The 12,916-nt window shown below is 36.9% G+C and overlaps 1 protein-coding gene across 3 annotated transcripts in view; it reads right to left on the reverse strand.

Moving 5' to 3' along the window:
* Positions 1 to 4,811, reverse strand: part of UNC79 (unc-79 homolog, NALCN channel complex subunit) — a 201,812-nt gene extending 197,001 nt beyond the window's left edge. For 2 of the 3 annotated variants that reach the window (XM_033850688.2, XM_073800093.1), the window contains exon 1: positions 4,709 to 4,811. In XM_033850688.2, coding sequence (XP_033706579.2) covers positions 4,709 to 4,796 — 88 coding nt within the window. In that variant the 5' untranslated portion in view covers positions 4,797 to 4,811. The remainder of the gene's footprint in view (positions 1 to 4,708) is intronic. The other variant, XM_073800094.1, reaches the window with a different exon arrangement.
* Between the last annotated feature and the right edge of the window lie 8,105 nt (positions 4,812 to 12,916).

Below are 12,916 nucleotides of genomic sequence, written 5' to 3' on the forward strand. Positions count from 1 at the left end.
GAGTGAACATTAGCAGACACAAGTGATGAAGTAGTAAGATAAGCAGGGCCCACATCACAAGGCAGAGGGCCTTGTAGGCCACGGAAGGGTGTTGAATTTGATTTGTAGGAGTGATCGGAGGCTATTACACGTTTTCGAAGAGGCAAGTGACATGATCTGACTCACATGTTTGGAGGATAGCTCTGGCTTTTTGGTGGAGAGCAGGCTGTAGGGGGGCTAAGAGTAGAAGCATGGAGACCAGCTCAGAAGCTACTGGTCTGGTCCAGATGAGAGACAGTGGTAAGAAGTGGTCTGAATTGAAATATATTTAAATAAACCCCTCTAGTCTTATACCTTTTTAAGGGGTAAAGGTAAGGGAATCACCTGGGAAGAAGAAAAACATTCTGATGCCAGTTCTACCATATGACAGAACCATTTCCTGTGCTACCTGGATTAGCAAGTGGCCTCTGTTTGTGTAAGCAGAGGTAACTGTGTTCCATGGGATAGGGTTTGAGCATAAGATACCTGTGCTGTCAGAAGGTCATATCAGTTCAACATAAAGGGAGGACTAAGACACCATGAACCTGAAGTCTATGTAGCATTAAAATATGTGCAGATTGGTAGATTAATAAAAAGTCATAGAGACAGGATTGCCCATCAACACTGCAGAGGTGTTCTGTCAGGTTCTATGAGATCAAAACCTGACATAGCAATTTCCGTTGTTATACAACACACTCTAGGGGGAAAAAATCCCAAGCCTCAGCAGACGGTCCATTATTATTTCAAGCAATATTTAAGATGATAAAATTTCAGGACAACATGTGATTTTGAGCAGAATGTTGGAATTAGTTGCAATGGGATTTGACATGTCCGTTATTTGACTGAGTGTTACACATTGATATAACATCAGACAATATTCAAAGGTCATTCCCATATGTTATGTCATGGTCTTCACAACAAACATTGTGATGTAGACAAGTGAGGTTATGATTATTCACAAATTTACAGCTAAAGAAACTAAAGTTTGATAAGGTTGAGAGATTCAGCCTACAATTCAGCCCTTCTGGATTCCTATTCCAAAACATTTCCCACAATTCAATAATAAAGCTCTTAAAGTATAGTAAGATCTACTTTATAAAAACCATCATTAGCTAATGAAACAGATTTTATATATAAAAGATTATTTAAATACCATCAATATCTTGTGTTGGTATTTTACTGTCTTTTTTCTATTATCTTTACTTATTAGTGTTTGGAAGATCATAGAACATAACACACATCCTCTGTAGTAGCAATAGAACAAAAAAATGATACAGGGCCAATGGTTTGGAAGCAGACCTTCAATTAAATCATACAATTGCTTTTAATTCAATGCAAACATCTAAATGAACCTCTTTTTTTACCTGAGGATGAGTGATTTTTGAGGAAATTTAAGTTGGAAAAGAAACTAGATGAGACTGCACAGTTCAGGATACCAAGATACCGCTAGAAGGCTCTTTCACTGATTTAATTGTTCAGCTTTACTATTCACTTTAAAATAATGTATCCTACATCACATAATGTTCATTTGGGACCCGCTTTTTCTTTTCTCTGCCAAAATATCGTCTTCCCAACATCCATATTTCAATTTGGTCCACAAATCACAGAACCTTTGTGGAAAAAGAGAGGTTTCCATGGTGAAATGCAAATGACTTTTTCAATTCTTAGTAACTCCTTTAATATATAAACAAAGCCTATTGCACACATGTGGAATAAAAACAAGTGTATCTTAATATATACACAAGGAAAGAGTTAACAAGAAAAGGTTATGTCAAAGGAAATTTTTACAATAAATTGCAGTTTGCTCTGCAGCACCTCAAAGCACAGTACTTGGTTTAATGACAAAAATGACATAAAAGACATAACTGATATACATGCAAGGTTCTTAAACTGAAGGAGCTGCAATACCTCATTAGGTCCACTTGAGAGCTCAGACTTTCATCTTCTAAGTCCTTAATGGTATAATCATTTAACACCTGAAAAACTGTCCATGTATTACATTTGACCTTGTGAATACCACACCAAAGAGATAAAAGCCTTTTTGTCTTAAAGACTTTATCAAGTACTCAGAAAATGCAACATCCTTCATCTCAGGCCTGAAATAAAAATATTCTGGAAGAAGTTAAATGCTCCCCTCTTGTTCTGGTCAGAATTTCTACACACTGAAACAACTTCCAAAAATAAAACCAACATGGGTGCAAACAACAGGCACACATTCTCACATCAATTCAGTTTGACTTGATTAATCTGGAACTCAATTCCCTCCATCTTTGGATCTATGTCCTTTGTATCTACTCTATGAAGGAATAAGTACAAAAGAAATGCCTGAATCGTTTAATAGAATTTGGCTTTAAAGATTAGTACCACAATTTCTTTTCAAAGATTTAAAGATGATACAGACTGGCTACTGTTGAACTACAGGAATAGTGATGAGAAACGAGAAAGTCAGAACTAGGAGACTAAAACCAGAGCAGCAAAATAAATGAACCAGATCAGCGATTGCATTGGAGGAAGATATGTGCCTCTTACGTAAAATAAGATTGATGTTATTTAACCTAGAATTATTAAGACAGAAATAACCTTAGGGATGGAACATTATTTTCTAAACCTCTCCTTTACAGTAAAAAAAAAATGGAGACAGAAATGACTTGTCCCTACCCTTTAAACGAACACCAAGCTACTCCACTAATAAGCACTAAAATTTTCACACAATTTTTGTAAACTCAACTTACTATTTTGTTCTCCTTAGTTGCCAAGTTCACACATTTAAATAAGTAAGGATTCCAATGTGACTACAAGGCATGTTTGGGGGTCTGTGTCTAATTAAGCAGAAATTAATAATCAAGGGTGAAGAAACAAGTTGCCAGCTGTCACATGCTCGTTTGCTCTTTATAACTTCAAGGGCCTAAAATACGCACTACATCTCCCAAAATTATTAACTTATTTCTAAGAAGGAAGGATACAGTGAATTTACACTCATTATTAGAAAGATGCAGCCTCACCTGCTATTCTTAAAAGAAAAAAATTTCTATGCTTAAGTTTAACAGTTAACATACTTATTAAAAAAATACAGGGGTGCTTCCCTGGTGGCGCAGTGGTTGAGAGTCCGCCTGCCGATGCAGGGGACACGGGTTCGTGCCCTGGTCCGGGAAGATCCCACATGCCGTGGAGCGGCTGGGCCCACAAGCCATGGCCGCTGAGCCTGCGCATCTGGAGCCTGCGCTCCGCAACAGGAGAGGCCACAACAGTGAGAGGCCCGCGTACCGCAAAAAAAAAAAAAAAAATACAACTATGCAATCCTAAGGCTGTATCCATAAGCAAGTACTTGTCAATAAGGATACACAGAACCAAAAAAGAGAACGATCAAATATTCTATTACTTGAACAGTATAATCAGTCTGCTAATTTTTTAAATAGCTATATAATTTAGGCAGAAGTCAGACTCTTTGTTTAAAAGACATGAAAATTACAATTACATAGCTAAAATTAAACTGAATTGTAAAATAAGTAAATGTGGCTCAAAGGTACATATGTTTACCAACTGTTATTACAAAGCAACAACTTTAATAAGATCATAAAAGTACATAACATTAAAACAGTGAAAAATGATCTCTAGGAATTGAATGTGACCAACACAGGCATTATTATAGAACAAGAGTTGAGGGAAGGAGAGAAGTAAACTAACACTTATTGAACACTAGGCATTGTGCTAGCACTCTATCAACATTCCAGTTAATCATCTCAATTGTCACAGCGACCTCATGAGGCAGTATTATCATTATTCTCATTTTACAGGTAAGAAACAGAAAGGTTAGGTAACTTGCCTAAGCTCACACAGCTAGTTGGTAGCAGAGCTGTGATTTGAATCTAGATATGTTTGACTCCTAAACCCATAATCTTTTCAGATTATCCACTGAAACGTAAATTAATTAATCACCCATTTCTTTTAAAAAATACTTTAGCAGGACTTTGATCATAAAAAACACAACCCAACTTATTTTTTTCTCTCTGTTATCACATCTGGAGAGCCTGCAGAATTAAGTTTATAAAAGTGAAACAGAATTCATATTGATTCCATAAGAGTACCTTGCACATGAGTTGTAAATTTCAGCTTTTTACAAAGTGTTTTCATAAATTTTGACTTGTTTTGTCATCACAACACCCCTGTGAGGGAAAGCTGATGATATCATCATTCTGGAGATGAGGTTTCAACTATGTCAGTCGCCCAACCTCACATCATACGTCAGATTACAGATAGAACTGAGACCACAGGAGATCTACATATCCTGATTCTATCCATTGCTCTTCCCGACACACCCTACTTCTTTCAGATGCAAAAGATAAGAATTACTACATCAAAGGCAGCACTTTGCTCCACCCTTTTTTCTAAAGTAGCCAAAAAATATCATAATTTATATGGAGGAAATACAGACTGTGCCTTGACATGTTCCTTCTTCCTATCCAATAAGATCAAACTATGTGAATACAACAGTTCTAAGGTATAATTGTCTTTTCATTTCTTTGATGTTCACCATACTATTCATGCTGAAATAACTGCATTTAAATCAAAGCACATGTATACAGCAAGTGATTCCATTATAATCTTGAAAATCTGTAGCCTAAACAGCAAAAGCAATTTCCATTCATACAACACATAAAAATAATCTAGTATTAGGTAAGACCGAACTTACATATAGCCATTGGTAGAAAAGATGTGCTGAGATATTCAATAATATCCTTGTGCAGAAACGGAGGAAAGGTAGCTAAAGTTGATATCATCGTGTAGGGCAAAGTACTCAGAATATCATCATTGAGAAAGGGGAGCAAACACGTAGTTGTATAAAATATTGACTGTCCAAGATCTACAAAACAAAATGAAGTAATCAGTCACTGAATATTTTGCCATCTAACAAAAAATGCTAATTTTACATTTTAAGTTTTTATGAACTGGTTTAAATTATAAGCAACCATCACTCCCTTCCTATCAAGAGTTCTGCAGAGTGCGTACACAGTCTTTGATGAATGATTGCATTAAGAAATATACAGGGCTTCCCTGGTGGCACAGTGGTTGAGAGTCCGCCTGCCGATGCAGGGGACATGGGTTCATGCCCCGGTCCGGGAAGATCCCACATGCCGCGGAGCGGCTGGGCCCGTGAGCCATGGCCGCTGAGCCTGCGCGTCCGGAGCCTGTGCTCCGCAGCGGGAGAGGCCCACGTACCGCAAAAAATAATAATAATAATAATAATAATAAATATATACAGTTGATTCGTGAACAACACAGGTTTGAACTGTGTGGGTCCACTTACACATGGATTTTTTCAATAAATATAGTACCTGTATCTTCATTTTACAGATCTTTAAATCAACTAAGTGTGGGGAAAAGTTTGTGTTCAATTAGAGATCACAATAAGTGGAACCCAAAGAACTAGGGTTTGAGTCCTGATTCTATCCAAACTGCTTCAGCTCCCTGCCCTCAGGTGAGTCATTTATCAATTCCTTTGTTTTTGAGGCAGAGAGAGCAGCAGAGATTGCAGATTTTCAACTGTATGGGGGCTCAGTGCCCCTAACCCCACAAGTTGCTCGAGGGTCAACCATATCTATGATGTGAGCTTTTCCTCAACACCTTATTCATCTTCAGTAGTACTTGGTATTCATATTACTCCCTGATTTCATAAATTAAAAGCACTTTCCAAGTGATTAACAAATCTTGAAATCCTTCCAGCATTCTTACCTCTGTTACATTTTACACAAGATCACTGTGGCACGGCGATGTTAAATTATTTTCTCACGGGAATTTTTAGAAAAGTCAAGGGCAAGACTGGAAATAAAACCATGCTATTTCTGCTCCATCGACTGAACAATCCTCCTACATCTGGAGTCCTGGGCAATGAAGTAATCTGCGTCTTCCAGCACAGCGGCAGATTCAGCAGGCACCAAAGAAAGGAAGCCGTAAACTGATACTGCATGACCCTGCGCACTCAGTTATCAATTATCACAGAAGGACGTGCCACCTAATAATAATCTTTCTATCAACATTTTTAAGTGATAGGAACAGTACCTACCTCACTTCATTAGAAGGATTGTTAGGAGGTTTAAATGAGAAAAACGTAAAGTGCTTAACATAGCACCTAATGTGTGCTCCACAAATATTAGATATTATTATGAATATTAATATTGTTATTACTATTACCTGCACAAGGAGTAAAAATAGAGGACATTCAAAAACTCATAACGATTTAGCTTTAGAATGCATGTAAACCAAACCCCATTACGTTGAATATATATTTTGATGTCTCTGGATCTCCTGATATACAGGTCATCAGCCAAGACTTGACAATGAAGACTTTTTCTCATTTTCACGTCCATTACAAAAGAAAATTATTAGACTTGTTTGTCTTGTAGCAGATGCACCTTCTTTGTGCTGTTTTGATGCCTAATGTTAATTCTGATTATCATTAGAATTAATATGCCACCTCAACAAGCACATCAACTGACAGCAGAGAGGATGTGGCCACACTGCCCACTGGGGAGTGAGGGTCAGTCAACCTTGGGCTCAAATTGATAAGATCGAACATTCACAAGTGTATTCCTAAGAACTGACTGAGCCTGTGCACATAAGACACCTCAGCTGCCTTTTAGCCTAGTTACAGGACATTGGCACTGAAAGGAACCTGAAGCCCCCCCTGGAATATTTTTCAAATGAGGAGACAGGCCCAGAGAAGGGAAGTGATTGCCCAAGATCACCTGAGAGTTAGTAGCTGAACTGCAACAAAAATGCAGCTCTGGGGCTTCCCTGGTGGTGCAGTGGTTGAGTCCGCCTGCCGATGCAGGGGACATGGGTTTGTGCCCCGGTCCGGGAAGATCCCACATGCCACAGAGCGGCTGGGCCCGTGAGCCATGGCCGCTGAGCCTGCACCTCCGGAGCCTGTACTCCGCAACGGGAGAGGCCACAACAGTGAGAGGCCCGCGTACCGCAAGAAAAAAAAAAATGCAGCTCTGCTGGGTACAGTGCAAGTGCAGTGGTTCTCAAACTTGGTGTACAGAAGAATCACCCAGAGAGCTAGTTAAAAATTCAGATCCTCAGGACCCACCGCTCAGTCATTCTTATTTCAAAGTTCCAGCTTGGGAACCAGAATTCCACGTTCCGAACTCCCTCCCTCGGAAAGTCTGATGTCATTCAGATCAAAACAGGGTTGTATTGGTTTTTAACCTCTAAGGGATGGTCTAGTGAGTTTTTCCTATCTTCTAAGATCTGTTATGCAGAACACAGCCTATAGATAACAGTAAAGAGGAGGGTCACAAAAGAGCTGTGGGTAAAAGAGCAAAAATACAAATAATCCCCCCTGAAATTGTCACAATTTACACATTAACTGCAGTTAAATGGGCTGTGAGATACCAAAGTGAATGCTTTTATCTTAATCAAGGGGCCCTAACTCAGTGGCCCATCCCAAGACCAGGCAGGTAGTCACAAAGGAAAAGCACTGACAAGTTCACCACCATGGCAAGCTCCGGGAATATTACATTCAAAGAGTCATCTCCTTTAAGTTCTGAGCTGGGATAGGATCACAATAAAAGTGACTAGACTCAAACAGCTACAAAATTGTACAATAAGCAAACTCACAAGTTTCTACATTTTTTTTATATTCACTGTTATGAAGAATTGTAAATATAAGAAAAAACAAATTAATAATCATTATTTCATCATTTTTATAAAAGAAGATTTCTCTTTTAAGTTCAGAACACATCTTACTAAATAAACCATTAAGCATTCTCTTAGGAAAGTTAGCCATAATTAAAAGACAAAATAACCTCCACCACCCACCCATTTCTGAAATTCCAATTTTTTGGACAGTGAAACTTTGGTTATCATACCTCCATGGACCAAATTATCAGTGCTTTAAAGTTAAGACAACTGGTGTATTAAAAGCTCATTTGCTGCAAAAGTCATTTTTCTTACTGTATGATTTTTCATTTGATTCTCCCGAATATAATATTGAATACTTAAGCAGTAGATATTATTGTGCTCCTTTTTATGGGTTAGAAGAATTTGGTAAGCATGCAAGATAATGAAATTTACTAAAGACACACAGTAGAAAGAGGAAGAGTTAAGAAAAGAAGCATGCTCTTAGGCTTCTGTCCTAAAGCACCACTAAGACTGTGTAGTGTATACCGTACACGGCATGCATATACTATATATGGCATATAGCACCACTATACACTGTACCACTTGGTCAACACTTTCTAATAACTATTGATTGTTTGTTAAATTTGGAAGAGTTCTTAGAGATTTCTTATTATCTAACCTCCTGGGTTTAAAGACAGGAAAAATGAGTCCCGGAGAGATTCTGTGATTTGCTCCCAAAAATCACAAAATTAGTCAGTGGATATGACGTGCCCTTTAAGCTCCACCTCATACATTTTCTGCAGGGCAAGTTTTTAAAACTTAACCCCCAAATCGTAATTTCAACCAGAGTCTCCCTGATAAGCAGATCAGGGGAGAATAGGTAAGTTCCTTTTATAGTCTTCCTCCTTTCTCAAGTCCATTCCCCCCACCCATGGGGGGACCCACTTGGGTAACATCCCTCTGGCCATAAAACAGCAAAAAATGATAATAAGGGAAACACCATAATTAAGTTTCAGTGTAAGAAAGGTTTTAGCCACACAAAGACCTTTCAAGCAATTTATTATAATAACAACAACGGTCTCTAGCATCTATAAACATACATGTACATTTTCAAAGGTTTTGATTAAATGCTCACCATGTTGGCCATGCTGTAGTAAAGGAACTAGATCCAGGAGAGTCACCAAAGTCACGTAGAGGCCTTGATAGTCCAAAGAAGGGTAGTCTGACAAGTGAGCATCACGACTTTGCAGGCCACGTTCAGAGGGAGCATCTCGCAGGACGCTGTAAAGGAGGGAGCGAGTAACAGTAGGGTTGATGGAACTGACCTGCGGTCTTAGAGATGGGGTGAGTGGGAATGGCACAGGAAAAAGACACATGGTCATGGGCACTGTCAAATTGGAGGCATCTTGGTTTTCCTTCTTCCCTGTGCGGGACAAAATGCTGTTGGGGGGACAAAGAAAAAAAAGAGACAACAAAGACACAAAGAACAGCACATTACATTGAAATGACACTCTAAAACAAATAATAAAACACCAGATACATCCCACATGAGATGCAATTGCCACACCAGCAGCATCTACAAATCTAGTATGGGTCGCAGAGCTTCATGCGCAGAGATACCAATAACGTAAGGCTTATTTTGTGGAAGTTGCATTGCATCTCATGTGTTATCTGGCTAGTAAGGAGCAAAAATATAAAAATGCATGTTTCAGTGCCAAACCCATGTTTTACAGTTTATTGATTCGATGAAGGCGAGGTTTCCGGAAAGGAAGAATGATGGCTTTGTCTAATGAGTTAGAGCTTTCATTGCTAATTAAAAGGAGCTTTCAAAGCAAAGGAAGTTTTCAGCAAGACTGTCTTAATCAGGTAAAGAAAAACTTGCAAAATATAGGTATGGCACTTGCAGAAACATGTTTTAGCAAAGAATAAACATGTGTGTTTATTAAGAGAGTCTTAAAAATCACATGTTTATTGCATCAAAATAATGTCTATATGTATATTATGATACTGTTTCATGACATTCTGTCAGTATCATTTGAGATAATGAAGTTTAAACAGGCATATGAATTTAGAAATAATACATATTTCTAAAATGTTAGCTAAACTACATTGGAAAAGCTATAAAATAATATAGAGTAGATGGTCCATAGCATATGTTTGTGAACTAATGATAATGGTTATTTATGTGTGTTTTTTAAATTTTGCATGTTGGGGAGGAAACATTTTATTTTATGAATACAAACAGAGATTTATTAAATAGTTACCTTCAAAATTCTAAAGACTAAGCAAGCAGTATCTGTCATATAGCTGCACGTCATACAATAAGATCTCATATATATATTACTGCTGCTACTTACGTTATTATTCAACAAAACTCACTAAAAACTAAAGGAAAGATAATTTACAAAGTTAAAAAAATTTTAATGGAAGTAAAAAGAAATTCTTAAAAATAAATTGGCTTTCTTTTAGCACTAATTTTTAAATAAAAACCTTTTAGTAAAAGTAATAAAGCAGAAAAGTTGCTAATTTAAAAATAGAAGAAATGACTGCTTAGCCAAATGTTTAGTTTTTTTTAATTAGGTTATACTATTTAATCATTAAGACATTATAATGGTAATATCTATACATTATACTGGTAATATCTGCTGCACTTACAAAGTGCTTTGATATAGTACACTTCGATGTTAATCAAAATAGATAACAATTTATAAATGTTTCATTACATAGAAATAATCTTATCTTACACTTATTCTATGTGCATCAAACATTACTAAGTTCTTAGTTAATGATATTACATTTACAATTTTACAGTGGTGTGAAGAACTGGTTAGTGTCAAGCATGCTCGCTATTTCAAATTTACATTTATTTTTATTTACTCTTAGTGCAAAGTATGTTACAATGTAAGAAAAATGACTACATGCTTTTTATTTGCCATGTGCCTAATTTACCTCGATTTCCTTTGTCTTCTGTTACCCAATGTCCAGGGAAAAACAATTAATAATAAAAATAACTTCAGAATAGTTATATAATACTTCTTAGCAATAAATAACTTAAGATTTAGTGTAACTTTTTTATTTTTAAAGGGATTTAATTTACCTTTTTTGTGTGTGATGTATTTAACTTTGTAAGCTTATACTTTACAATGGGATAATATCAACATTCCAGTTACCCCTGCCTGCCTACATCTATTATAAATACCATCAGATTTTCCATCAGACTTTATACTTTCCTCATATAACTCAATTACTCCTAAAAGTACCCCCTTTAAATGTTATATTCTTGATAAACCCACTCACCAAAAATCTGTTTTAAACCTGTAGGATTTTATCCCACTGAAAATTCCCTTAAAATCACAATGGATGTAAGTCAGAAATATTATTTCCCAAACTTCAGCCCTAAATTAGCCTACTACCAACATCCTTCTAAAATTGCAACATGTGGCTCTTATAGAAGTGGCATGGAAAAACAATACTTTGCCTTAGAGAATAAAATTAGTTGTAGAGCATACATTAATGCTTTTCTCTAAATTAAGTACATTGCTCTCATCAAACTTTTCCTTGGTGGGGGAAATATAGCACATTATTCTTTTCAAATACACAGTAGTATTTTTCCAAAGTTTGATATAATTTAACAAACATTAGTGAAATCAACTTTGGAGGCTCTACATTGGTATTTTTCCCTTCCTGTATATGCAGGGTTTCCAAATGATAGCAGCACCAACTTCATATACGTAGGGAAGAAAAAATGTCAGCACTGAAACAGTAAACTTCTTTCTCACTGCTTTTAGATTTAATAAGTAGGTGAGGTTGAGAAAAAATGGCTGAAGATGAATAATCCATGAAACCAGTTTTAAATTACCATTCATGTTTCAATGTAAGGAAATGTTTTCATTTGTGCAAAAACTTAAGAAGGGCTCATGAATAAATGTACAATGCATTGTGATTTCATGATGTTTTGTGAAGTTTATTCATTAAAAAAAGGAAACTTATTTCCCCAACCAAACTGTCTAACTTGGGAATGATAAAACCATCTTCCCCATCTGAGATTCTTTCCCAGAGGTCTGTACACCCAACCAAAAAGAATATTAAGAATGCCCTGCTCAGAAGAGTCTGACCCAGCAGACAACTCTTCACCTTTCCTCTTCACTCCTGAGATCCTCTTTACCAAGCATTTACTTCCAACATCAAGAGAAACCAAGAGAAGAGGAACACTGTGGGTGTGGGGAAAGATGAGGAGTCGCCCTGAGGTATCTATAGCACAGAAAATTAATATGTCATATAAACTTTCTATAAGATTATGAACTTTGCCATTTGAATTAGATCTATGCACTTCATAAAATTTACTTGATTATGCTGTGCGCTAAAGCTACTCTGTGGACAATAAATCAGTCATTTGAAGGTCTGTATTTTGTTCCTAAGCCATTAGAAATTAGAATTCAATTAAGACTATCGAACTGAAACTAGAATCCCTTTTAAAAACATATTAAACATTTACTAAAGAGTTAGCAGCAAGTAGCTTTCCCCAAACTCAATGACTTTTTTAAAAAGATTGTATGTGCTAGCAGTTCGAATGGCACCAGAAGAGTGATCTGGGGGAGGGAATTCCAAAAGAATGTTTGAAATAGGAAGACTAGAAGAAAGCCTTTAAATGTTCTCCCAGATAAAGGGCAAGATCCCTATAGAAGACCTTAGATGTTTAAAATATGGTCCAAGAATGCTTCTAATATAAAATGGACAGATTCCTCTGCAGCCATGAGGGGAGATTAAACTAGATGATCTGCATAGTCACTCTTAATGCTAAAAGCAAACAAAAAACTAAACTCTGAAGTTGTGTATAAACTGTGTGTCCATTACCACACTTAGATCCCTACGAAGTTAAAATGAGGACACCTCAGCACTCATACAAAATCTTACCCAGGACCCTCGGTCACTGCTAGATTAAGTAAATGCTCTAGAAGAGTTCCTGTGATGGATGAAATTTGGACTCAAGGCAATTCAATTCAACAAATACTTACTGATCCCCTTCTAAGGACAGAACATTGCTCTAGACTCAAGGGCTAGCAAGCTGAGTAACACAGAGGACTTGCCTTATGCTCACCTAGAGTTTGGGGAACCTCCATGAACTCTGAGTCCAATAATAAACTAAGTGGACCTATGTGGACTGTTCAACTGCTGATATAGTCAATTATGGTCTCTATTTTTCTCTGCAAATAATCTCTCCTCTCCTATGGATTAAATTAATTGAAGTTAAACACCTAGCCTAATCTCTGCCTTT

This window comes from Tursiops truncatus, chromosome 2, assembly GCF_011762595.2.
Source record: "Tursiops truncatus isolate mTurTru1 chromosome 2, mTurTru1.mat.Y, whole genome shotgun sequence".
Classification (NCBI taxonomy): Eukaryota; Metazoa; Chordata; class Mammalia; order Artiodactyla; family Delphinidae; genus Tursiops; species Tursiops truncatus.